The sequence below is a fragment of the Oxyura jamaicensis genome, chromosome 4 (assembly GCF_011077185.1).
Source record: "Oxyura jamaicensis isolate SHBP4307 breed ruddy duck chromosome 4, BPBGC_Ojam_1.0, whole genome shotgun sequence".
Lineage (NCBI taxonomy): Eukaryota > Metazoa > Chordata > Aves > Anseriformes > Anatidae > Oxyura > Oxyura jamaicensis.
The window spans coordinates 21906273-21931230 of record NC_048896.1 but is presented as its reverse complement, the minus strand read 5'-3'; the positions used below and the strand labels follow the sequence as shown (position 1 = coordinate 21931230).

The window sequence follows — 24958 nt, the reverse complement described above, 5'->3', positions numbered from 1 at the left end:
TATTTGATTCAAAATAGACTTTTATTTAGTTTGGTATAAAACTGTTCTAAAACTCCAGTTCTTTCTCTTCATTCCCAATCCTAATAATTTTGTTTTTAACAGTGGTGGGAGCTTTACAGACATTTCTGCAGTGACAAAAGTGAGACACCTACTTTTCTAAAAATACTCTAAGGTGAATTTCAATATGGCTAGTGCTATGTAAATTTGAAAATGAACCTGAACCTTCTTCCTGGAATCAACCGCCTTGCTTGTTGCCTTGAAAAACCTTGTCCTTCTAGCATGACATTTCTGGCACGCCACTGTAGGGACTTCTATGCAGCTGATGTACCAATTCTCCTGAGATTAACCAGACAGATTTACAGCTTCCAGAAACATTTTCCAAACTTCAGGTTATTCAAATCAGGTTGGTTGAGGCTTGTCCAATACTAACTTGCAACCTGGAGCTCAAATAGGAAGCAAGTCAGAACTTGATTGCACAAGGCCTAACTAACCACATGAGGAGGTCTGGTTGAACGACATCAAGCAGTCACTGGGATTTCTTATGTAAGTAAAGCTTGAAGAAAATCCAATTTCATATCTACTGCTCCTGTTAACAAACTAGAAGAGCTGAGAGCCAAAAGATATTATGTACGCCAATTAATATTTATCTGGCAACTTGCAGCCTGTGTTGGAGATGCATGTGCATGGAGAAACTGGCTCTTGATTTTGAAAATGCTTTCACGCACGTCAGCCTGAAATCAGCTTGGTTAATTAGTACCTTTGTTTATCTGGATCAGGATTGTAAGAACATTGTTAATGTGGTTTCTAGGAAGGTGTTACTTACTAGAGCAGCCTTAAGTGAGAAATCCTTTAGCCCACCCCACTGGGGGAGATGGAGGCCTTTTAAACGTGCTAGCAATGCATTCCTACACTGCACGTCCTGCAAAAAAGAGGACATTAAAGCCTTACCAGGCAGCACCTTACTGCTTCAAGAGCCCAGGGCAAGCCATAGGCTGTGGCAGGATATTTGGAAACCCATCGAAGGAACACTGCTGATGTGGATTTATGGTCATTCCTGTGTGTTAAACTGAACTGTGTTGGCCATAACACTGTCAAATAATATGTATTTAGGGAGAAAATGACATGAAGGTTTGTCAGCTGATTTACTAAATAAATAAATCGGAGAAGCAAACGCATCCCCCAAATCACCATTATGGAGTCCTCGTTAAGAATGTGAAATCATGCCTGGAAATCAAAAAAATGAGACTTAAATGTGTTAACAGCTGGGATTTTCACAGCAGGTGAAAGCAGGTGGATTTGCAGCTATCAACTTCAGCTCCTTTTGCAGACACTGGCTTTAAAGATGTAGTCAATATTTGCACACAGAATGCATCTATAATAGCGTACATGAAATGAAGTCACAAAGGGATTTGGGGTGTGAATTGGCTCAAGTACAAAAATGTTGTTCTGACCACAGCAATGTACCATTGATTGGCCTTAGGAAGTCAGGAAGCCGACAGCCTTGTTTGGTGTCTTTTGCCAATCTTAAATGCTATAGCTGATTTTAGTGGAATGACAACTCTAGAGTTGGGATTTTTTATTATTATTTTATTTTTTATAATTAAGATCTTAGGGTTATATGCATTTTTTTAAAGGAGATTATGGGCAAAAAGAAACAAGTGAAGTGGTTCCAGATGTTTCAAATTTTGCAATCTTGGAAAATAAGCATAAAACCTTTATGTTTTTTGATTTGGTACCATCAGAGGGCTCCTTAGTATACCTGCTAATAATTGATGCTTTTGAGAACCAGTTTCTTTGCCTGCTGAGATAAACAAAACCTGTCTTGCTTTATTTGGCAATTTGTCTTAGAATGTCCACATTTACAGTTTCATTGATGGTTGGTCTTTGCTTTATTCCTGCCGAACTGCTGGGAAAGAATTAACTGGATGTTGCTATTTCTCCATTCAGGCACAGTGCTTTTCAGGGTTCACTGTAAGATGATTGCATACTGAAGTAACTGGTATGTTAAGTGTTCAATGGCCAGGACAGGAAGATGGTAGGGAGAAGATTTAGATTTTATTTATTTATTTATTTTTTTCACAGCATGATTGATAAAGCTTCTATGATTATAGGAAATTATTTTGATCTTGAAAAAAGAAAGAAAGAAAGAGAGAAAGAGAGAAAGAGAGAAAGAAAGAAAGACTATTTTTAAGGAAGAAATCACAAAATTAAATGTAAATAATCACTGAGGGAAAAATTAGCAAAGTCGCAAACCCAAAGCTGACATTTTTTGCTTACTTTAAACGTTTTTTCACTTTTTTTCACCCTTTATAGCTGGGACTCTGTTTAATTCTGCTCATCAGGTACGTGCATTGTTCTCTGAGTCATTGAAATAACAGAATTATTATTTTTTTGTATATTTGGATTTTTTGTATTATGTGAAAAAGACAGAAAGCAAATACCTGCCTTAAATATTAATTGCCTTACTACTACGAATTGCGTACTTTTCATCCTGTATTGCTTCCTGTTTTATCCCGTCTTGGAGTCCAGCATTTTAGACTTCTAGTGGCCTCTAGTGGACCTGTGAAGTTTGTCCACATCTTCTCCATGTGTTCTACTTAAATAAAAGAAAAAAAGGCATGTAGTAGGCAAGTACTTCAACCCTGATCCTGCCAAACCATAACCATAGTTTGCAAGATGAATGCTGTCCAGCTGCTCTTAGCCTTAGTTAATAATTCAGTACAAAAGCTGCATGCGTTGCTGGATTGTGGTGTAAGTCCTGATGAAGACTTGGAAGTTCCCTCGGACTCTTAGTTCCAGTCATCCGAGATAAAAATGCTAAAATAATTAAAATAATGTAGCAGATGCTGACATGCATGCACAAAAAGGACAAAACTTGGGTGATCTTGTCTCTAGAATTTCCACCCCAAAAAAACAATCAAGATAGAGAAAAGGCTGACTTTTTTATGTAATATAGAATGGTTTTCTAAATATATATATATATAAAACATATATCTAAAAATAAAAGGTGACTATTCTGTATAAACTGTATGCAATGAGTTTTTCCACCATTGTTGGCTATGCAGTAGAATGTATCCCTCCCATTTTATCTGAGTAAGATGTGGCAGAGATATCAAGGCAGATTTACACTCACCTCACCTAACCCAGTGGTCAGGGACAGCACAAGCGAAGGCAGGGCTTACACTGGAAATTCCACTTGCCTGATAGTACTGGGACCTTAACCAAAATCTGGGAAATGGGGGGAGGCTGCAAAGAAAATATGTATAGAGGATGTGGAGCTGCTGGTGCCAGAACTCTGTGGAGACAGGGATAGATAGTTGCCACAGCTTGCTTTGATCAGCACTTGTTGAATGTTTCAGTGTGGGATGTTGTGAGGTGACTGTGTGACCACTTTGTGCCAGATCTGTGCTCCTATATGCCTTTAGATGCCACATAGCGTTTGTGCTTGAGATGCCAAAATTTCACTCCCTAGCACCCATTTAATAGAAGTGTCTGTTTTTAAGATAGGCCACACCGTGTCCTGCACGATGTGGAGATGATACCTCAAGGGCATGTTTTTGACATAATCTATTGTGTAAACTGGTAATAATTGAATGTAACAGGACTTTTTAATTTTATATTAACCACATAGTGCTTGCAGAATAAGAAAAGCTGAGTGCACAGATTTTGTCTTTGACTTCACAAGCTTTTAGTTGCAAATCACCGAATTCTGCCAGAAGCTGGAAAAAAAAAAACTAGAGAAACAGCTGCCGGGGCGCTTGGGGCAAATTTCGCCCCTACAACATGACTTCCCGGCCCTGCTCCTCGGCTGAAGAGCTTCTGGACCAGGTTCCCCCCGACCCCTGACAAGCCCCGCTTCCCCAAAAAACACTGGAGCCCCTCGAAGAAACCGTCTCTGCGGCACCAGCGACAGCCTCCTGGATCGCGGAGGAGGGCGACACCGAAGATGCCTGGAGCTGGAAGTGGCCGGGACCATATCCACCGCCGGCCTCGGCGGCCGCCATGTCGCGGTAGGGCGGGAGGAGAAGGAGGAGGCGGTGGCCATAGCCCGGCCCCTCATGTCGGCGCAGGCGGGGAAGAGCCGCGGCACCGGCGTCGCTGCCGCTTCCCACCCCTTTCCTGCCTTCTCTTCCCCGGCACCGACGGCAGGGCACGGGCCTGCTCGCAGCGCCAGGCCGCCGTGGTGAGAGCGGGCGGCGGGTCCCCGGGGCGGGGAGGCGGCCGGGGCCGGGGGCCGGCTCCCCGGGGGCGAGGGGCAGCGGCGGGGCTGCCCGCCGGGCTTGGGGCCGCGGGGAGGGCCGGGTTTGGGGCTGCCGAGGGCGGCTCGAGTTTGTTTTGACGCCGGTTGGCTTCGCCGCGGAGCCCCTGGGGAGAGCCGAGGTGCAGTTTTGGCTCAGCGATGCGGCTGATAGCGGGTCTGAGCGTCCTCTCCCTCCGCTGCCCAAACAGGGAGCCTGCGTCAGCTGCCTCTGGAAACCGTGGGTAGGTGGGATGAACCCAGGCCTGCCTGCTGAGCAGCAAGTAATTGAGTTATTCTGCTGTAGCCTGTGCTAACTCTGAGGTAAGAAGGACCGTGAAAACAGCCCAACACCACGGCTTCCGTGCCTTTGCTGTTCAGAACATCGTAGACCTTCTTTGTCAGACACAGCTTCTGAGTTTGTCCCTGGGCTGTCCCACAAACAGCTGAGGCTAAAAAGAAATGAAAGTGAATGTATAAATGTTGAACAATTGATAGTAACAAGAAAGACCTACCCCCATATTATGTGCCATTCTTTGAGACAGATTTAATATGGGGTGAGGTAAAACGAAATAGAACTTGGATGCAGGAATACAGTAACAGAGTTTTGTCCTCTGGCCACTAGATAATAGTACTACAAAGACCTATTTTGGCATGACAAACTGTGTTTCGCCAAACATGATGTGCCTGGCAGCAGCTCTGTGCCATATGAAGAGAGTTGGGAGTCAGTAAGCGTATTGGAAAAGCCTTTCTCAAATGGGTCTGGGATGCAGGTGGCAAACCTCTGGTGTGTTCATCGCACACCCTCGTTATTTACAAATGGCTGTCAGGGAGAGCACACATGGTGGCTGTCAGCAGGAGTAGCTGGGGGGTTGTGAGGAAGGAAGGTGGGTGTGTTTTACCTACTTCCCCACCTGAGAGTGCCAAAATCATTTAGCGTTGGGCAGTTCCAAAGTGCCTGTGCTGTGGAGGAGCAGAATAGCTCAGGGATGGCTGCTCCAGGCCATAATGAGATGGCACTCATTTGTCTTGAGGGGACTTTCAGTCTTGTCACCCATACAGAGGATGTAATTTAGACTTTTACCTGAGCAGGACTCAAGTCTGTCATCAGATAAGGTCTGTTACTTCTTGCCTTAAGAGCTGGATCCCGGGATGATGTAGTTGGTTATTTTCAGTGCTTGCTGTGTAAAGGCAGGGGAGCTGTGCTGAAGTGGCTGGTTGTGTAGGTACAATGGAGGTGCCGCATGCTGACTGCTTTCTTTGTTGGCTTACATGTGGGATTTAGTGTCCACACTGTGGAGCAGCTTAACTGGTCAGATCTGTGGCCTGCTTTCCAGTGTAACCCTGTCTGTCCCTCACTGTCATACTGCAGCGCTATCTACCTCGTGGTCTGAGAAAACAAGTGGGCAAATTTCAGATCAAAATGTTCTAGTCCCAAGTTGTGCCAGGCTGTGTAGGTGCTGCACATCAGAAATGTCACAATATGCACTAAAGCCATCTGAACAGTAAGTAAGAGTTAACCTGCGGGCAGTATTACTGCTGTTTCAGAGTATATTTGTGTGTCTGTGATCTCAGAGGGAAAACTCTTTAGTGCTCTTGGTATATCTAGGCCTTTACACGCAATCTCTTAGGAGAAAGGATTGTCAGCCTTTGTCTTAAAATCTCATCGTTTCCAAGTCAGTTTGCAGGGAATTGTATTAAGATGTGCACCTCTCTGGTAGTGGTGAGAACTGATGTTCTGGGTCAAGTGTGGGACTGTTTTGCTTCTGTATTTGGTGGCTGTTCCTGTCAGATCTAGAAAGCACAAATTCCAAGCTTGCATAACAAAAGAACAGCCTGCCCAGTGATGCAATTTCTTCCTAATCCTAGTGCTTAGTTATCCCTCAGGTAACTTCACAATGAAAAGGTCTTTGCTAATTAAAGAACTCCTTAACTGTGCACATAGTAAAGTCCTACTGAAGTGTTTAACTTGATGTCTTAGTTAAATGTTGTATTAATTTACATCTTATAAAGCAAATTTAAAAATAAATAAATGTTATTACATCTTAAGTACTGTCCACTAGCTTATGCATCATAGATTTTTAAAGTACTTTTGGATATTGATTTCTTCAGTTAGCTATAATGGTGATTTGTTTCCTGAGTTTTTTTCAATCACTATAAAAATAGTGCAGCATAAATAACTATTCCTAGTCATTCAGGGATCGCCTGTCTTCTATTCAAAAGAAGCAGCAAACAAGCAGAACCAAATTAAATGACTTGGAGCTGTTAACATTAAATTTTACTTTTACTAAATCCAATTGTGGCAAATACAAGAAATAAGTCTTGTGTCTCCTCAGTGAGGAAATGAATGTGTCTCTGTATTTTGAGTTCGCGTGTTGAAGGTTTGAGGTTTCTTGTCTTCTGGCTCCTGCAAATTTTAATTACCTAGATGCCATGCTGTTCTGCAGGCTTCTCAGTGTTCAAAGTAACTCTTACGTAACACCGCTTTCTGGGTTTTTCAGTTCTTCTGTTGAAGAATTGAATGGTGATAGGGAGAGGGGACAACCTGAAATTGCATCCAATGTAACTACATTCTTCCTTTTTGTATTCCAGTGCATTCTAGTGCCATTCTAGCGCAAACAAAACGCATTGGGTCATGGCGGCAGACTCTATGGAAATTGATGATGCTTTGTATAGGTAAGAATATCTGATTTGAAAGTGTTAACTCCTGATGCTTCAGCAACACTTGGATCTACTCCCATTAAAGTGAAAGACAAGACTTGAAAACAGTATCTGCTGCCTGTTAGGGCCAGGTATATGTGTACTGTTCTGTCCCTCACTTTAAAAGTGGAGGGGCAAAATGTCCAGAACATGAAATCAAATCCACTTCCTGCAAAGTTTCTTAAACTACAGTTTTCACAGTAGTGAGAACTGGTTGGATTGCAGATACAACGCATCTTCATGTAAAACTGTTCTGTTATTGGTATCCTAACAGGTGCTTTCTGACTATAGGTATTTTTCCAGTAAAAACGTTACATACTACAATGTTGAACACAATTTAAACAGTATCAATAATGAGTGCTTTTTGGAAACCAGGACTGATACTTTTCTTGTTTGAAATACATTCTTTTTGTTCCTGACTCTAGCCTGTTACTCCTTTAACAAAGTAGACATTCCTCTCTTATTTGTTCCTCGTCTTCTTTCAGTACTGTCTTTTTTTGCCTTCCTGTTCTATGCTATGTTATTTACCTCCTACATCGTTTATTTCATTTATTTCTGTCCTCATGTGTATCATCAGTATTTCTCTTACCCTCCAGATATCAGGGTGTTGGGCTTGGACTGGACCTTAGTTTTGCTTTTAATTTTTTATATTTTTATTTTTAATTTGTTACCTAGAAGTGACTTGAGGTCATTTGGCATGACAATAGCTTAGAGACCCTGTACTGGAACAAATGGTATCCCTAGAAAAACATGGTGGTGTGAGAAGCTTCTTTATTAAAAATAAATAAATTCACATCTTCTGTATGTTGAACAAATGAGGCACCAAATTCAGCTCTTGTATTGATTTTTGACACAAATCGTAGGAAAGTTATACTTGTCCATCAGGAATTTTTACTTAAAATGGTTTTAATTTAATTGTGTGGTTAGAAACTGAGAGTCTTTCAGAGCTTAGGATTTGACTACAAAAGCTGCTGCACCCTCCGATTTGAATATTTCTGATAGCAAATAATTTTTTTAGTTTGCTTGTGTCTTCAAGAGTTAATTCTGAAGTGATTTTATACTATCCTGGAAAAAATTTACACTGCTCTAATATATATATATATATATATATATATATATATATATATATATATATGTAATATATATATATATATATATATTTCTTCCTCTCTAAAACCCAACATTGAGAAACACTACAGTAAATGCATTTCGCTATTTCAATTGTTGGTGAAAATATTATATTTGGTATGCATTTACTTCCTAAAGTACTATACAGGCCAGACCCATGTATGTTACATCCTCAGTTGCTTGATGAATGGAGGAGTGGTAAATATAGCTGTGCATGTGTCACTAGTGACGTGTTGATCTGCAGAACTATTGCATATTAGAAACATACTGCATATTAGAAACTGACTGGGATGATAGGAAAGGAATAGCTACTTAAAAATGAAAATATTTTAACTTGCTCTTGATTTTATTTGTATCTTGGTTTTATTTGAATTTATCTCTGATGTAGTCGCCAGAGATATGTTCTTGGAGACACAGCAATGCAGAAGATGGCTCAGTCCCACGTGTTCCTGAGTGGTATAGGTGGTCTTGGTGTGGAGATTGGTAAGTTCAGGCAATATTTAAGTAAGCAGAAGCAAGTGTATGTAAACATACTGTTTAGATTACTTCTAAAGCTTATTTTGGATATAATAAGCACTTCTGTAGAATCTGAGTGAATATATATATGTTCAAGACATGTAAGTAACGTAGTTGCTGGAAAGATCTGGGGCTTCTGGCTAATTATTTTCGTAATAGAACAAAATTTTAAATTTTATTTTAAAATGTGCTTCCAAAGGCCAGATAGCTTTACCCAGTATCTTGTGTCTTGGGTGAAGGTTGAGGTTGGATAATCCAAGTTATTCCTTTAGGCTTCAGTGTCAATGAACCTAATACAGGAATAGCCATAGACTGAATTATTCCCATGTAGGAAATGGGGGCATGAGGGTATAGGGGAACAGATGCAATTTGGTGAAAAATGCAGAATTGTCCCAGTGCAGGAGACCCTAATAACCATTTGCTTTACTCTTTAAGAACCAGCCAAGACTAGTCTTGTCTGTACCTGGGCTATTACCCTTTCAGTTGGCTTAGATGGGACTTTGCACCAGATGCCAGAATTGATCTATCAAGTTCTGCTGTTTATTGTCATTAGTGTTTCTGTAATCACACTTGTGGGAGGAACAGCTGGTGAACGACAAATGTAGAGAGCCCTTTTAACCTTGCTCATGTTATTCTGCTTTCAATGGTGCTGTAGAATACTTAAACCAAACATAAAACAAAACAAACCCTTAAGCTGTGAAGTTCTTAGGAGTGACATACTGTTATTGTCCACCCACATAACTTTTCACTTACAGCTTTGCAAAAAATCTGCAACAGTCCCTCTCTCTTTTTGTGTGTTTCTTTTTTCAGCCAAAAATATCATTCTGGCTGGGGTAAAGGTATGTAAAACAGTTCTGTTGTTGGGTATTCTTAGGTGAGTGGGAGGGAAAGGGACAACACTGCTAGCTAACTAATCTTAAGTTTCTGAAACTGTCTTTCTCTGGGAGGATTGCAAAAAATTTGAGGACTTTAGAGCAAAAACTTTAATAGTCTGAATGTTCTAGTAGTAGGGTATGGGTCTTGCTTTAGTGTGAAATCTGAGTTTTTGTACCTTTTGGGATTCTTAGTAGAAGCATTCTGAAACTTTTTCCTCAGGTAGATAATGACAGGACAAGGGGGAATTGTTTTAAACTAAAAGAGGGGAGACCTAGATTAGATGTTAGGAGGAAATTCTTCTCTCAGGGTGTTGGGGCACTGGACCAGGTTGCCCAGAGATGTTGTGGATGCCCCATCCCTGGAGGTGTTCAAGACCAGGCTGGACGAGGCCCTGTGCAACCTGATCTAGTGGATGGCATCCTTGCCTATGGCAGGGGGTTGGAACTGGATGACCTTTAAGGTTCTTTCCAACCCAAGCCATTCTATGATTCCATGAAATAACTCATGTAGTATTTCATCCAGCTGCTCATCAGGCATTGAATTCACAGAATTCATTGACAAAGTCACCACTCGTAAATGGAGCGATATAAACTGAAAAGCCAATCTGTTCAAAATGTTATCCTGGTCTGTCACCTGCCAGAATCCATTTGTATAGAATCTAAAATGGTTGGGTGTTTTAATCCGACAACTGCTTTTGTGCTGCTGGAATTAATGTTTTAGCCTTTTAAGGCTGTTTCTTCCAATCACACACAAAAATCCAGTTATTTATAATTTTGGGAGATGGTTTGGTTACAGATTGCAGTTGTGCTTTAATTGCAGTGTGGCAAAAATCATCTTCGGTTTTTAAATATCTTCCTTGCAGCTTGCAATGATGAGAGTATGTAATGTAATGCATCTTTCAGAGGCACTCCTCTCTCTCTCAAACAGTAAGAGTTTTCTTGGCAAAGAGGATGGAGGAGTTCTTTCCTATATATGGTACAAATAGGTCTCCTGCAATGCTAGTCCACCAGCTTTTTTATGGGGATTAATCCATCATTTTGGGTGCTAAAACCATGTATACTTCTTCCAGTAAATGCTTTTTCTCTTTCTTAGGCTCTTACAGTTCATGACACCAAACAATGCACAAAATGGGATTTAGGGATCAATTTCTTCATCCATGAAGATGACATACTTAGTCAAAAGAACAGGTTGGTGAAGTCTTTGGGGTGAGGGAGGACTGAACTTGACTCGGACAAACAGTTTGATCGGTGGCAAAAATAGCAGTTCAGTGTCTAAGAGCTAATATCAGGTACTAGTTAACCCCCTACCATTGGAGTTTCTGGCTTTGAGTACAGTGCTGAGGTAGGTATTGTGAGAAGTCTGGGTTGGGGCTGGAATCCTGAGTCAAATATCTCACTTCTTGCAGCTGGAAGCTTGTATTATTAATTTAGTAATGAGGGCCAGGGTGTATTTCTTTCTTAGACTTTCTCAGCCACCTTTGCAAGACTAGAATGTCCCACTGTCTGTTGAACAGAGCTGTTTTCCTCAGACCTGCTAGGAATTTAAGTGTGAAGAAATGAGTTGCTGATTGTCACCAGGATACTTTCTACAGGACTCCTGTAGGGTGTTTGTAGTATGAATTTGGGTTTAGAAAATACAATTCTGTAAATGTATTAAAAAAAACCTTGAAAATTTTTGTTGTTTCAGGGCTGAGGCCACACTTCATCGTATTGCTGAACTTAATCCGTATGTCCATGTAGCAGCGTCAACTGTGCCATTAGAGGAAACCACAGATCTGTCTTTCCTAAAGCAGTACCAGGTATGTCATTCTTAATTTAAATGTCACAATATTTTGCTCAGAGCTTTTAATATAAGTAAATAAATGCAAGTAAACTTTAAAGTGTATCTTGAGATGATGGAAAGAAAGAAATGTGTCTTTGGATGAATGAAATCGTCATGCTCATATTTTCAAGGCCAAAACTGTTCCTATCAATTTACTTTGTCACTTACGGAATTTATTATGACAACAAATAGCTAATCGAGATTGCTGTGCAATAGTTTTATTATTTGCAAGATAAAACTGAGACTTTTTAACAGTCATATTGCACAGTGTCCTACATGTGTTTTGTGCATTTGGTCATTTATGTATGTATTTGTATATCCACTGAAATGTAGTGGAAGGAGGGTTTTTTTCAGCTGTTCAGTCAGCAGTCTTCTGCCTGTGTGCATGGCTTGGGATGAGTTGACAGCTCAACCAAATATCCGAATGCCCCAGCTACAGTGATGTATGTACAACTGAATTGGGACACACTGCATAAGCTTTGCAACCCCACGTTAACCTGAATTTGAAAAGAGTGCTTGCAGAAACTATGTTATGTCTGCAACTTAATGAACACCGGTGCTTGAATCTTGTGCAGATCTCCTGGTATGCACTGGTCACTACTATTTGCGTTTGTTTTGCTAACGTTAATCTTGAAATTCAAGAGCTACCTTTTCTCAGAAATTACCTATAACTGTTTCTTGAGTATTTTGAGTTTCAAAGTTGTGCTAAAAAGTGAGAATTTGCTGTTCCTGGTCCTGCTCATCTTGCTTCAAAACTTGTAGAGCAGTAACCTATCTGATGAGAAAGCTGACTTGAGACTGCTTTCCCTGTGAAGTTGGGAGCAGTCGGGAAAGGAATTTTGGACATTCAGGGTGCCAAAGTAACTTCCTGTTACTACTACGCACCTGAAAATGTTGATTGCTTTCAGGGTCTCAGCTTTATTTTCTTGTTCACAGTGTGTCATACTGACTGAAGTAAGCCTATCGCTGCAGAAGAAGATTAACGACTTCTGTCATGCTCAGCAGCCACCCATCAAGGTAACAGCAAACTTAAACACACAATCCATACAGCAAGCACCTCCAGCGTGTTCCATCCAGAAACTGAGAAAGCAGATTGAGGTATATAGTTTTATGCAGATACCACAATGATGGAGCAGAATGGGTTTCTGGGAATATGCTGCTGCTGTTCTGCTCTGTGCATGTGTCTGGTGTTACATGGGTAACCATAGCTTGGTTCTTTTTTATTTTTTTTGGCGGGGTGGGGGAATTTGCAGGTAAATAAAGTTTTCACTCTTAGCTCAAAATTTCTGTTATGAGAGAACAGGATGAGACCAAATGTAGCAATAGTAGAAATGGCAGTACTTCATTACCTATTGCTGTGACTCCTGTTTTTTGTGTAGAGGTTCTGAAATGCTAGTGTGAGTTAAAAATCTGTCATTAACACAGTGCTGTAGAGTCAGTGACCTGGGTGCATGTCACAGGTTTCCACCAGAGCAGAAGTTACACCTGCTAACCTTGGACAAGGTTGGATGATGAGAGCTCATTCCTTTGGTATGTGCTGTTTTATTTTTATTTTGCCTTGTAGTTCATCAGTGCAGATGTGTATGGAATATGTTCACGTCTGTTTTGTGACTTTGGTGATGAATTTGAAGTGCTGGATACAACAGGAGAGGAACCAAAGGAGATCTTCATTTCAAATATTACACAAGTAAGGGATAGAATCTGTTATGCTGGTATAACTTTGCTTTTTTATGACTCATTATTGTCTACATGACCAAGCAGAGCATTTCAACTTATCAGCCTGTTAAGCAGCTGAAAACTGCATAGCAGAGGCAAATCAAGCTCCTTCATTGTAGTGTCTACGTCAGAAACAGTCAGTGGTAAGTGCTAACACCAGAGAGCATGCAGATGTTCCGTGTCATTGCTTAAATGTAACACAATAACATTGATTTTTTTTTTCTTGTTGAGTGAAAGAAAGAGTTGAAGTGTGTAGAGAAGGGGATATAGCCTTGTTGTGGGAATTGGTTAAGTCTTCAAAAGAAGTTTCATGACTAAAATAGTCATGAAACTAGCCCTTTTTATGAGAAACTATGTCACATACAGAGGATGATTACCAGAATGATCAAGGGGATTGAGAGCCTCCTTTGAGAAATAACTTAAGAGTTTGATTGTTTTAATCTCCCAAAGCAAAGAAAGCAAGAAAAGGATGTTATTAATAACACTTTCAGTGGAGAATATTGGAGAGTGTATCTATTTGATCTTGTATTTTGTAAATGGAAACAATATCGGCTCCTCTCAGCTCTGTTTGGAAGTCCAGACAAGAACCTGACTCATCCAGTAGCAAGTCTTTTGTCCGCTATATCAATTCTATATCTCTGCTCTAGATATAACAGTAATCAAGGTATAAGGGGTCATATAACAAATTGTATTTGATCTGAATTAAAGCTTATGACACGATGATTTGGGTAGACAATTATCTGGTATCTTTAAGGTGGAATGAATGATTCGATTCTCATTAATTATATAAACTGTACACAACTGTTTCACATCTTGTCCTGACTACATGCCAGGGCAAGGAATATATTTTTCTTAATTGATAATCTGATACTTGAGTTTAGTTGTACCTTGCTTCCACTCTCTGAGGTGGAAATATTATTTTAGATAAATCCCTTGTTATGGCAGAAATGAGGCAGTAGAAGCATTAGCTGCGGTTTCAATAGACAAAAAGTTTTTTTGTATATGACAAAGCATGACTTCTATAAAGAAGACTCCTTTCTCCTTCCTAACTTTGCCGTTTTTGCTTTCAGTCAAATCCTGGCATTGTCACTTGCCTTGAAAATCATCCACATAGGCTTGAAACAGGACAGTTCTTAACCTTTCGTGAAGTTAACGGAATGTCATGTTTAAATGGATCCACACACCAAATAACAGGTAAATTGTTGCTGACTCATTTGCAATGTACTTATTTATTGGCCTTTTTTACAACACTTTACTGTTAGTTACTGTAACCAGAAGAGTTCTGGGTTCTACAGAGCTCACATGAAAAATTGCCATCTGGCATGGAGGTCTGTCTAGCGTTGTTTCACTTGCATTTAGTGAAGTTTTTCTAAACTCATCTTGCTTCTTAAGAAGTAGTAGAAACTACCAGCTAGTAGAAACTAGTTGGCAGTCTCTGAGGTAACTAATAAAACTGGTCTGGGGGGGGGGGGAGTTGTTTGGTTTTTTGAGGGTCCTGTAAAGCCTGTTTTGGACTAAATGAACACCACTGTGTATGTCACTGTATGCCTTGTAGTTTCTTGGGTGATAATGTAAGTGTATTGGGATACATTGACATCGCTCAGTTTCCAAGCATGCTTTGAAACATTTCTCATGAGCTGCCATTTAACTTGCTGTGATCTTCATTGTGTAGGTCTCAAGACCTACTACTTAGTTCATTTTGGATAATGGGGAATCACCTAATTGAGAAGGAGGGAGAATGGGCCTTAGGAGTTGTAGAATTGTTCAGTTGTTTTTTAGTACTTTGTGTTCTGAGATAAAAACTGTACCCTTGAGAGCTGGTTGTGTCTGTTTTCTCTGGACTCATTTGTTTAGCTAGTTCTGATGCTGTTCTTCCTAATCACAGCCCAGCTTTTGGTTTCAACTTCCATGTCCCATGAATTACCAAAACATCTGTATGTTGTCTTCCTTTATCTGAGTGATGCTCCAGGTGGTACAAGAGGAAAGATTTCACTTGCTTTGCTTGGCAGTTGGAGCATTTTTCTTGATTGCTTGTGGTTCTAGTCACTGGGCGAAAATCCTACTCTGACTGGTATATTGGACACTGCTGTGCACAGTCCAAATAAAACTGAGTGATTTCACTGTTGTTACAGAGCTGTGGTCATCAGAATTCTTGTTGAATCTGCTGCTACTCTAAAAAGCTTATTTCACCACAGATCATGTGAGAGTAATACTTTGGCCCAGAACCTTGCAGAGAGGACAATCCCATTAGTTATGAGGATCAGTTGTATTCATGGTTTCAAAGCAAGGTTGCATGCTAAAACATTAGAGCATAAAAAGCAGTGGGGAAAAAAAGAAAAAAAAAAAAACCACTTTATTGTTTGTAGAACTGTAACATGCACTGTCACAGTGTATATTGTTTGTTCTTTCCAGTGGTGTCACCTTACTCCTTCAGCATTGGTGATACATCAGATATGGAGCCTTACTTGCATGGTGGCATAGCTGTGCAAGTAAAGACCCCCAAGATGTTTTACTTTGTAAGTATGCCTTGACACAACCAGGTTCCTCAATGATAACAGTCTAAGCACTGAAAGCAGAGTTCAGAAGGTACATGTTTTGGTTAACCATGATACAGGTTTACACTTACTGGGTAAGGATAGTGTTGCTTATTTATAAAACACAAAGAGTACAAAATACTTTGAATTCAAGTTACTGGGCACCGTAGAGGAGGAAAAAAAAATTAGAGGCAATCTATCCCTGTACTGCTGGGGAGTCCATAAAAGTCCATGAATGTGTGGTTTCTTGGCAGCCTTCTGAGAACAAGCAAGAGTGGATGAGTTTGTATGAGAGGGATTGCAAGGCACATGGTGCCGTGATCCATTTTGAACCCACAGAAAATAAATCTTGGTTGCCTCTGAACATCCTGGTAAAAAAGCTGGAAGTAAGGATCAGCTGCTGGTGGTATGAAAATGCCCAGCTCAGCATATGGGCTGTCTTGTCTCTGCAAACCAGTGGCTTCCTGTTTCTTGCTGGATTGCCAACTTTATACAAGCACACAACCAGTTGTAAAATCTTTGGTAGATGACAACAGAGCAGTTCTGGAAATGAGTCTTGCCACTGCAATGTGAAACATCTCTGTGACACTTTTGACTTATAAAATTTGCAGTATGTTATTATTTTATGCAACTTTCAAGGTATTAGTAATGAAGATGGTAATAAAAATGCTAGTGAGAAAGGATTTTCAGTTCTTAGTCTCTTCAGGAAGAGAATTGTCTTGTGAGACAGCAGTGACCATCATGTCCTTCAGTAACTGTGTTATTTTCATGCATTCTTTTTTTCCAGGAACGGTTAGAGAAGCAGCTAACAAATCCGTTATGCCTAGTTGCAGACTTTAGCAAGCCTGAGGTAATTAATACATGGGAATGTTTTAACTCCAAAAAAAAGAATGTAATCTGTAGCTTTATATGTACAACAACATACATATTTTTTTTAACTCTTCTGCAGGAGTTAAAATGGGAATTTAAAGTATGAAATGAGAACGGGACGTCATTTTGTGTGATCACACAGAACATACATATAATGTTTAGATCCCTGTAGAAATTTGTTATCCACTTCTCTGTAAATCTGCTGTTTAAAATCTTGGGTCTTCATAACTCTTTAATGCATGGGAGTATTAATTTTGCAGGAGAGAATGATTTTTCTTTATTGATGATCTGTGGTTGATTAAAAAAGTACACCTGATTCAAAGTCAGGACAATCTAGAAAAATTACTCATAGGCTGGTAGGAAACTGCAGTTGAGTGTGAGAATATATTTTTTCGTTGAAAAAAAGTTTCAAAAGTATTTAAAATCCAAAAGAAAGCTACCCATAATTACCTCTAACACAATTTTATTGAAGTATTATTCATGTTCAAGGAACGTGAGTCTTGTCCACATTAGAATCTTACACTAAAAAAAGGTTAATCTAGTGATTTTTTTGTTTGTTTGTTTGTCTAATATTGTAAGATCTAACTTGTCTGTTCAGATTTTCTACTGTTGATCATTACTGTTGGTCTTGGATATTGAGGTTTGGCAGAATGCAGTACGTTCTAATGTCTAGTTAAAAGAAGATTACCATGTTTTCCTATTTCAGTGCAAAATTCTTTTGGTGGGCTCTTTAGTTGAAGTTGGTTGAAGTGGGTGCTGAATGTGTGTGAAAGGTATTGTGTTACTTCTGAGCTATGTTTTATGAACCCATTTTGTAAAATTGCTAGCAGAAGATAGCCCAAGTTGGCTTTTTAATGCTACTCAAAAACTTCTTCGGAGCTGTACAGTTAAGAGACAAGGAAGTGAAAAGGTAGCAGAACCGTTCAAATAAACAGTTGCTTTTGTCTCCTCTGGTTTGAGTATGTAACTCATCAATGTGTATTCTTAACAGGCACCTTTGCAGATCCATGTTGCCATGCTTGCCTTGAACCACTTCCAGGAGAATTTTGGTCGCATGCCAAACATTGGGTAATGTAGCAGTCTTGTGTTTGTTAAGTCTTGAATCAGATCTCTCCTCTGGCTTGATGTGCAGCAGCATTCCTTGTCTGTCTAGTACTTAAGAGATGACATAGAAAGGAAAAGCTGAAATCTAGATGTAAAATGGTACCTGTCTGGGTTTTTAACAAGGTGTTTCCAGTGTAGCAATGGCACTTTCTCAGACTAGGTAGATAGAAAATCCAACCACTTCCTTCTGAAAGCAGTCCTTCTCCGTTCCAGTTTCATCACATTTAAAGGTTAAACTGAAAAAGTTGTTTCAGCGATTTCTGAGTTATCCTACAGCTTATGGATTTAAAAATCTGAAGGCTTTGTTTTTGTCAGTAGTTTTTTTCAGTTGTAGCTTTTTACATGTATAATTTTGAAGCAAATTAGACAAAGCTACTTAAAAAGTGTCTCAGCATCTGACTTGCATATGGACTTCTACCCTGAGACTCTTATTTTTGAGCCAACCTTGACATTTAAACTGCTTTTTAATGATCGATATTAAAGCCAATATGAATTTCAAAACTCTTCCTACTGTAGCAAATGGCTCATTCTCCATTGATTATGTTTTTAGGAGGACTCTAGAATGTTTAAGTGATGGTTATTGTTTCTCCCTGGTGTCTAGATGCCTTCAAGATGCTGAGGAAATGCTGAAAATAGCCATGTCTGTAAGCAAAACACTGGAAAACAAAGTGAGTAACAAATCAGCGTCATTGTGAGTAATTTCTGATGGACTCATTTAGTTGCCTAAAGGTTGTGCTTTGGTTTGTGGCCCTTGTTCTGGTCTTTGTATCTAGCGATGGATTTGCTGACCTTATGAAGGCCACACAAGGTGATACAATGGTGTATCAACACTGGTTCAACCAAATGGTTGCCTCACATGAATGTTGAATCCTTGTGTCTATGTGAATCCGGTTTCTAGGTAACTGCTTGTTAGATGTCCAGGGTATGTAGTAGATCTGCCCTAGCTGGAAAACATTTTTCTAGGCAGAGTGAAGTAATGTCTTTTACTATAGATCAATAGCCTATGGTACTGTGAAGTGCTGACTTGCTCAGTTGATGGGATAAATCTGTTGTTATCATGTCCTATTTTTCAGCCTCTGGTAAATGGAGATATAGTGAAATGGCTGTCTAGAACTGCTCAGGGATTTCTAGCTCCTCTGGCTGCAGCAGTGGGTGGTGTTGCTAGTCAGGAAGTCCTGAAAGCAGTAACAGGAAAATTTTCTCCATTGCAGCAATGGGTAAGGATTTTTTGCTTCTTTAGCTTTATTTTGACAGTGATGTAATATATGGTTGCATGTGAATGCTGTATGATCAGAAGAGCTCAAACAACTTTCTAACAGGAGGAAAAAAAGGACTTGAGACGTAACTTAGGAAAAAGAATGTGTTTTTTATTTTATTTTTTTATTTTTTAATATAATGAAAGTGAAGCAGTTTTAACCAAAACTTTCATATTTGGGATTCAGAAGTCATATTGTTTTTTCTATAAGCAAGGCAAGTGTTGGCCTGTCAGTGTAAGGCTGCAAAGGTGTGTTATGGTGCAGAAGCCTGCTGAAGCTACTGTACTTTCAGGACCCACAGGGCAAGTGTTAGAATAAAGTTAGATTAAAAACGTCACAGTCCAATTTAGAGAATCACAGTCCTCTGGTTAAAAGCATCGCAAGTCAAAAGATTGTGCCTCAGATTTCAGTGAGCTTTCCTCTGTGTCCGGGGACTTTTTCCTGTCCACTGAAATTGTGTAGTGAAATGTAATGAACCAAATGCTGTATAGTCTTCCATTGACGATAAAAGTTCAGGACTTATAAATTTCTTGACTCTGTTGTGCGTAGAAAATATTTACTTTGTTTTTCTTTTAATCTAAATGTCATTTTTTTCAGTTTATTTTTATTATTTTTTTTTGCAGTTGTACATAGATATGTTAGACATTGTTACACCTCTGGAAAAGATGGGCTCTGAAGAATTTCTTCCACGGTAAATATAAATACAATCTGCTGTTTTATGTACTTCTCATATATGATTCTCAATCAGGAGTTCAGTGCAGCCTTCTGGAGGAGGGCAGGTTTAGGTTTAAGAATGTGTGTCCTATTTGAGCGTGGAAGGAATAGGGATTTTCAGGGGCTCAGTCTGATTTTCTTAATTTGCATCGAAGTGCAGTTTGGCAACAATGATACTAGCATGACAAATGTCACCTTGCTACTCTTCTGTTTTTTTTCCTGCCCCTTCGTAGGGGAGACAGGTATGATGCCTTGAGGGCTTGTATTGGAGACCCTCTATGCCAGAAGCTGCATAATTTGAATGTTTTTTTGGTGAGTATGACTGAAACTGTTAGGCTTTTTGCAAATACTCTGCTAGTACAGCTAATGTCACTTGTCTCAAAGATTTAAAAATAAATAAATAAGTAAATTAGCCCTCATTACTTGGATCACTGCAGAATAAGTGGTCCAAAATTGGCATAAACATCCATATAATAGACAAGTCCTGAGCTGCACGGCACATGGTGTCCTGTGCAGTGCTTGACTTCTGGAGCTAGCTTTGTATCTAGGAATCCACTTGAATCTTGAAAATCTCTAAGGACAAAGGTTATACATCTCTGGACAACCAGTTTCAATGCCTGTTTAGTCTTACAGAAGAAAACGTTTGCCTATGCCAAGTCAGAACCTTCTCTGTCTCCATTTTTGATCATTATCTCTCATCCTTCTGCTGTGCACCTCCATAAAGAACTTGTCTTTGCTTTGGCAGTAACCTTCTCTTAGGAATCAGAATCCTGCTATTAGGTCCACCTTAAACTTTCTCTTCTCCATCTTGAGGAAGTATGGATCCACTGTAATCTTTTAATAGGACAGGTGCTCCAGCTCCCTACTTGGACTTGTCCAAGCTTTTCATCCAGCCCCAAACTGGATGCTCTATTCTAAATGCACTCTAATGGCTGCTCAGTAAAGGGGAATAATCAATTCCTCAATTCTTCCTCAGGGACAGTTTACAGAAGTTCACAGTTCTAAAAATGTCGTTTTCTTTAGGTTGGCTGTGGAGCAATAGGCTGTGAAATGCTAAAAAATTTTGCACTTCTTGGTGTTGGTACTGGGCAAGATAAAGGATTGGTAAGTTACGTCCACTTTGCTTTTGAAAAAGTAATGTAGCAAGGAATAGTTAAATACTTAGACTACATTAAAAGTAGTAAAAAGTCAAAGCCTTTGTTCAGGTTGATCTCTGGGCCTAGGGGCAGGTAGTTTCTATATGAAGTGGAAGTAGTATGCAATTAGAGGCAGAACACTTGGAGTGGGGTTGCTATATTTTGATTTTAAAACAAAATATAATCAGCCAGTATGAATATAGGCATAGCTGTTAGCCTTAGTGAATGACAAGAGGAGTGTTTTGTTTTAACACATTTCTGTACAGGTTTCTTCAAGAGTATTGCTTAGTGCTACACTTTATTTATAACTTAAGCTATTGCTTTTGCCCCTTCTGACTTAGGTTACAATTACAGATCCAGATTTGATAGAGAAATCCAACCTGAACAGGCAGTTTCTCTTTCGACCTCATCACATACAGGTATACTTTCTTGTTCAGTAGACTTCCTGGGTTGTTGTGTTTCCCTGTCCTGTGTACTCACTGAGAGCTCCACTGTGAGTGCATGTACTTCATTAAGTCCAGAAAGGACTTAATGGCTGTAATGAAGTTCAGTATCTTTTAAAACAATACCCAGATGATGCTGGCATGCCACTTACCACTGGTATTGGTTGAGTAAACTTGGCTGGTCTGATCTTCGTTTGTACTGGAGTCTTTGACTAATGAAATCTCTCAAACTTGTAAAGAAAGAATCGGATGACAAATGCTGTGTTGTGTAAGAAACCACCATGAACTAACAAGCTAGAAATGCTTTTCTGTACCATTGAAATTCAGGGAGTATAAAATAAAACAGCACTGGCAGAAGTCTGTTCTCAATAGAACTACTACTGCTCATAGAACTTGACCTAAGTGTTAGATGAATACTACAATCTGTCTTAATTTAGTCTTCATTAAGCAGGTAAATAACCTGGAAAAAAAAGGTAAATGCAGTAAATGGATGGCATGGAAATTGTTAATTCCTTAGAAGCAGGGAGAGTATCCCTGTGCTTGCAAACATGGCACAAAGTATTAAAAAGCGGCTCTAATCTTGACAGCAGTGGGAAGAAGGGATTTCCCTGCCCAAAACCCAGCAGCTGGATTTTTGCCTCTTATTTGTTGAGCAAATCTAGGAATAGATTATATTTTGGTTGGATAGATAAATGGAAAGTGACCTCTGCAAGCTTTCAGAAGACACACTGCCTTGAGTTCTGGTGTTTTAAGTGGAGATCCCTAGATAATTGAATGTAGGATTTTAAAGTGGCTAAAAGTGTCAACCAGGTTAAAAACTCTATTCCAGTTTAGCTTTTGAAATTGGTTTTGTGTGGAATACTTTGCAGTAGTGTGATTATTCATAGGCCTTTGATGTCTGTGCTGCATAGACAAAGTCAAAGTAACTGATGGCTTTATCCTCTGGCAGTCATGAACTGCTCCTTTCTTTCAGTATTTTGAGAGCATGAGAGGGAGCACGCGCATTTGTTTCAGTTACTGGATACATTTATGCTGCACTATTCAAGAACTGTGGTCTCTGACCCACTACTTTAAATAATACTAAAACCAAAACTAACCTAAGATGTGTTTTTGTCAGGGAGGTATATGATTAAAGAGTCGTCTTTGTCTATTTTGCATGGTAACATTTGTATCAAAGTGAACTGTTGTCTGATCAGCAAATGAAATCAATACTTGACTCAGATGTTCTTTATTTTAATATTGTTGATATACATGTATGTATTTACACTTTCAGAAGCCTAAAAGCTATACTGCAGCAGAAGCAACTCTGAACATCAATCCTTACTTAAAGATTGACTCATATATTAATAAAGTTTGTCCAGCCACTGAGAACACTTACAGTGATGAATTCTACACCAAGCAAGATGTGGTTGTGACTGCTTTGGACAATGTTGAGGCGAGGAGGTACATCGATAGGTAGGTTGTGAAAAGGAAGTGAGGGTGGTTGTTCGCATTTTTATTTGAGAATAATTTTATTATTCTGTTCTTAATCTTCTTGAATTTCACCTACTTAAAGATTGATAGCATTTTACTCAGATTTAATCTGCTCCTTGACAAAGCTTCTGGCTGGGAGGAGGAAGAGTTTTAGGCTTGTGGTGAAAACTACCTCTGCTCTTGTGCAAATGCTGCTGTTCACATGGGAGGGAGCCTCTGACTGGCTTCTTGGAAATGAGCAGCTGTCAAGGCCTGTTTGAGGGGGATAATAGTGTGGCAGTCTTGAGGTTGAATTATTTATGTGGAGGTGTATGTGCTCTAAATTTTTAAGTAGGGATGTTTACGTTTAAAAAGAATTCTAAGTTGGCTCAGGTTTATGCTGTCACAGTCTAACTTGAAGTAGCTCTTCTTATTTAACTTGTTCTTTTCCTGAGTTTGGTTTAAGCTTCTTCTTGAAAGGTCCTAGAGTCAGTTTTGGTTACGGTCTGGTAACATCTGCAAGGCAAGTTGAGTGATTAATCTGTATCTTGATAATCTGTGTCTTTCCATGTCAGTCGTTGTGTAGCAAACCTGCGTCCTCTTATAGACTCTGGTACTATGGGAACAAAAGGACACACAGAAGTTATTGTGCCTCATCTGACAGAGTCGTATAATAGTCACGTAAGTGGTTTAAGACCATTACTTACCTTCTGTAGCTAGTCCCATCATAACCTATAATTCCGTAATCGTTTATGTATCTGTCTAAAACAAGTGACCCATTTGAGTTGTTGAAGTTCAGTCCTATTAGGAAATAATTATTTCCTTGGATTCTTGAGAAAAGCTCACAGGAAATTAAATTTGAGCAGACTGGAGATACTGTGTCCTTTACGTAGCTGGTGATTACACCTGGGCCAGTAATTAAAAACAACTGCTCTATGAATGATGAAATATAAACCATGTTATCTCCTCTTTTGAACGGGTACATGTACTGGAGGAGACTTTTTTATAATAGAACTCTGTGTTGAAGTAAATTTGAGTTTATTCAAGTTATGATTGCCACATAAGGCCAAAGAAGGGCTTCCTTTTTTCATTATTCCCATGCTTGTTTGTAACAACTGTGGACTGTTGTGTTCAGTTACAGGAAGGGTATCCCTTCCTGTAGTCACACAATGACTAGAAAATAGAACTTTGGAGAAAAAAAAAAAAAAAAAAGTAGTTCTAATTCGTAAGCATTTTCAAGGGACTGACTTTTTTTCCTTGAAAGCTCCCTTCTAAGTGAGAATACAGTCCCACAGTGTGATTGCAAACTTTTTTTGCTTGTGGATTTCTTTCTTTGAACTGCCTTCTTCTAGCTCATTCTGTTCTTGGTGATTATAATCTCCAAAGGAGGTAGGAGAAACGCAAGCCTCTGTAGTAGGCATTAGTCTGCCTTTTTCTATAAGGGTACATATCAATTCTGTTTGAATGAATATTCAAAATCTTGCAGTATCCATCAATTTAAGTTCCTATGAAACTACCTTTTCAAGGTAGAAATTCACAGTTTGAGGGCACCATGAAATGATGCCACTTGCCATGTAGCCTCGATGTTGAGCATCCTTAGAGTCTTGCTAGAGTCAATGAAGAAAACTGTTTCTGGCCTTGAGAGAAAGGGCATATTTTACCTTGTGAGTGTGTGTGAATATGAACTGCACATCTTGGAAAAACTGGCTGGTAACTTCTGTTGTTTGTGCTTTAGCGCTGAATTTCACTTTCTGGTATCTTTTAGGTTAGTCGTTATAAACAAATAAACATAAACCAAACTATGTTCTAAATGTACGTAGTGTATAAATTCTTGGTACTATTATTAGCAATAAGCTTTAATAAGCCCATGTTTATTCTCCTTAAATATAGCGGGATCCACCAGAAGAAGAAATACCTTTTTGTACCTTGAAGTCTTTCCCAGCTGCCATTGAACATACGATACAGTGGGCAAGAGATAAGGTAAGGAAATAAGTTTATAGGTTCTTGACACAATTTGCTGTGTATTTGGAAAGATGGGGGATGTGATGTACTTCTTGTAAAATGCCATGTTTGTTCTTTTTATTTTCTAGTTTGAAAGTTCATTTTCTCACAAGCCTTCGTTGTTTAACAAATTTTGGCAAACCTATCCGTCTGCAGAAGAAGTTTTACAGGTAGGAGAATGTTGCCAGGTTAAAATCCAGAGTTTGAATTAATGCTTTTGTTCAACTAATGCATTTGTTACTGGATTTTGTTCCCAATTATATTAAGTAAGATTTGGGTTATTTTCTGACTTTCTTCAGAAAATCTGAAGGCTTATTTGGCCAAGTCATTTGTAGATCCTTCATAGGAACAGTATTTCTGCTCTCTAATAAAAGCCAAAGTCTTGTGCATGGTATGCCTGTGTATTCCTGTACTGGGTCTGGCTGGGATGTTAACTTTCCCTGCAGCAGCCCAT

The 24958-nt window shown here is 39.3% G+C and overlaps 1 protein-coding gene across 2 annotated transcripts in view; it reads left to right on the top strand.

The window, feature by feature from the left end:
- The first annotated feature begins 4030 nt into the window (after nt 1-4030).
- The window catches only part of UBA6 (ubiquitin like modifier activating enzyme 6), a 33847-nt gene continuing 12919 nt past the window's right edge, over nt 4031-24958 (top strand). The window contains exons 1-23 of one of the 2 annotated variants that reach the window (XM_035324427.1): nt 4031-4183; nt 4450-4561; nt 6830-6913; nt 8454-8548; nt 9392-9420; nt 10550-10644; nt 11144-11255; nt 12215-12295; nt 12843-12965; nt 14065-14188; nt 15407-15510; nt 16316-16378; nt 17390-17466; nt 18104-18170; nt 18576-18719; nt 19382-19449; nt 19706-19784; nt 20496-20576; nt 20950-21027; nt 22325-22506; nt 23079-23184; nt 24394-24483; nt 24594-24674. In XM_035324427.1, coding sequence (XP_035180318.1) covers nt 6873-6913; nt 8454-8548; nt 9392-9420; nt 10550-10644; nt 11144-11255; nt 12215-12295; nt 12843-12965; nt 14065-14188; nt 15407-15510; nt 16316-16378; nt 17390-17466; nt 18104-18170; nt 18576-18719; nt 19382-19449; nt 19706-19784; nt 20496-20576; nt 20950-21027; nt 22325-22506; nt 23079-23184; nt 24394-24483; nt 24594-24674 — 1920 coding nt within the window. In that variant the 5' untranslated portion in view covers nt 4031-4183; nt 4450-4561; nt 6830-6872. The remainder of the gene's footprint in view (nt 4184-4449; nt 4562-6829; nt 6914-8453; nt 8549-9391; nt 9421-10549; nt 10645-11143; nt 11256-12214; nt 12296-12842; nt 12966-14064; nt 14189-15406; nt 15511-16315; nt 16379-17389; nt 17467-18103; nt 18171-18575; nt 18720-19381; nt 19450-19705; nt 19785-20495; nt 20577-20949; nt 21028-22324; nt 22507-23078; nt 23185-24393; nt 24484-24593; nt 24675-24958) is intronic. The other variant, XM_035324428.1, reaches the window with a different exon arrangement.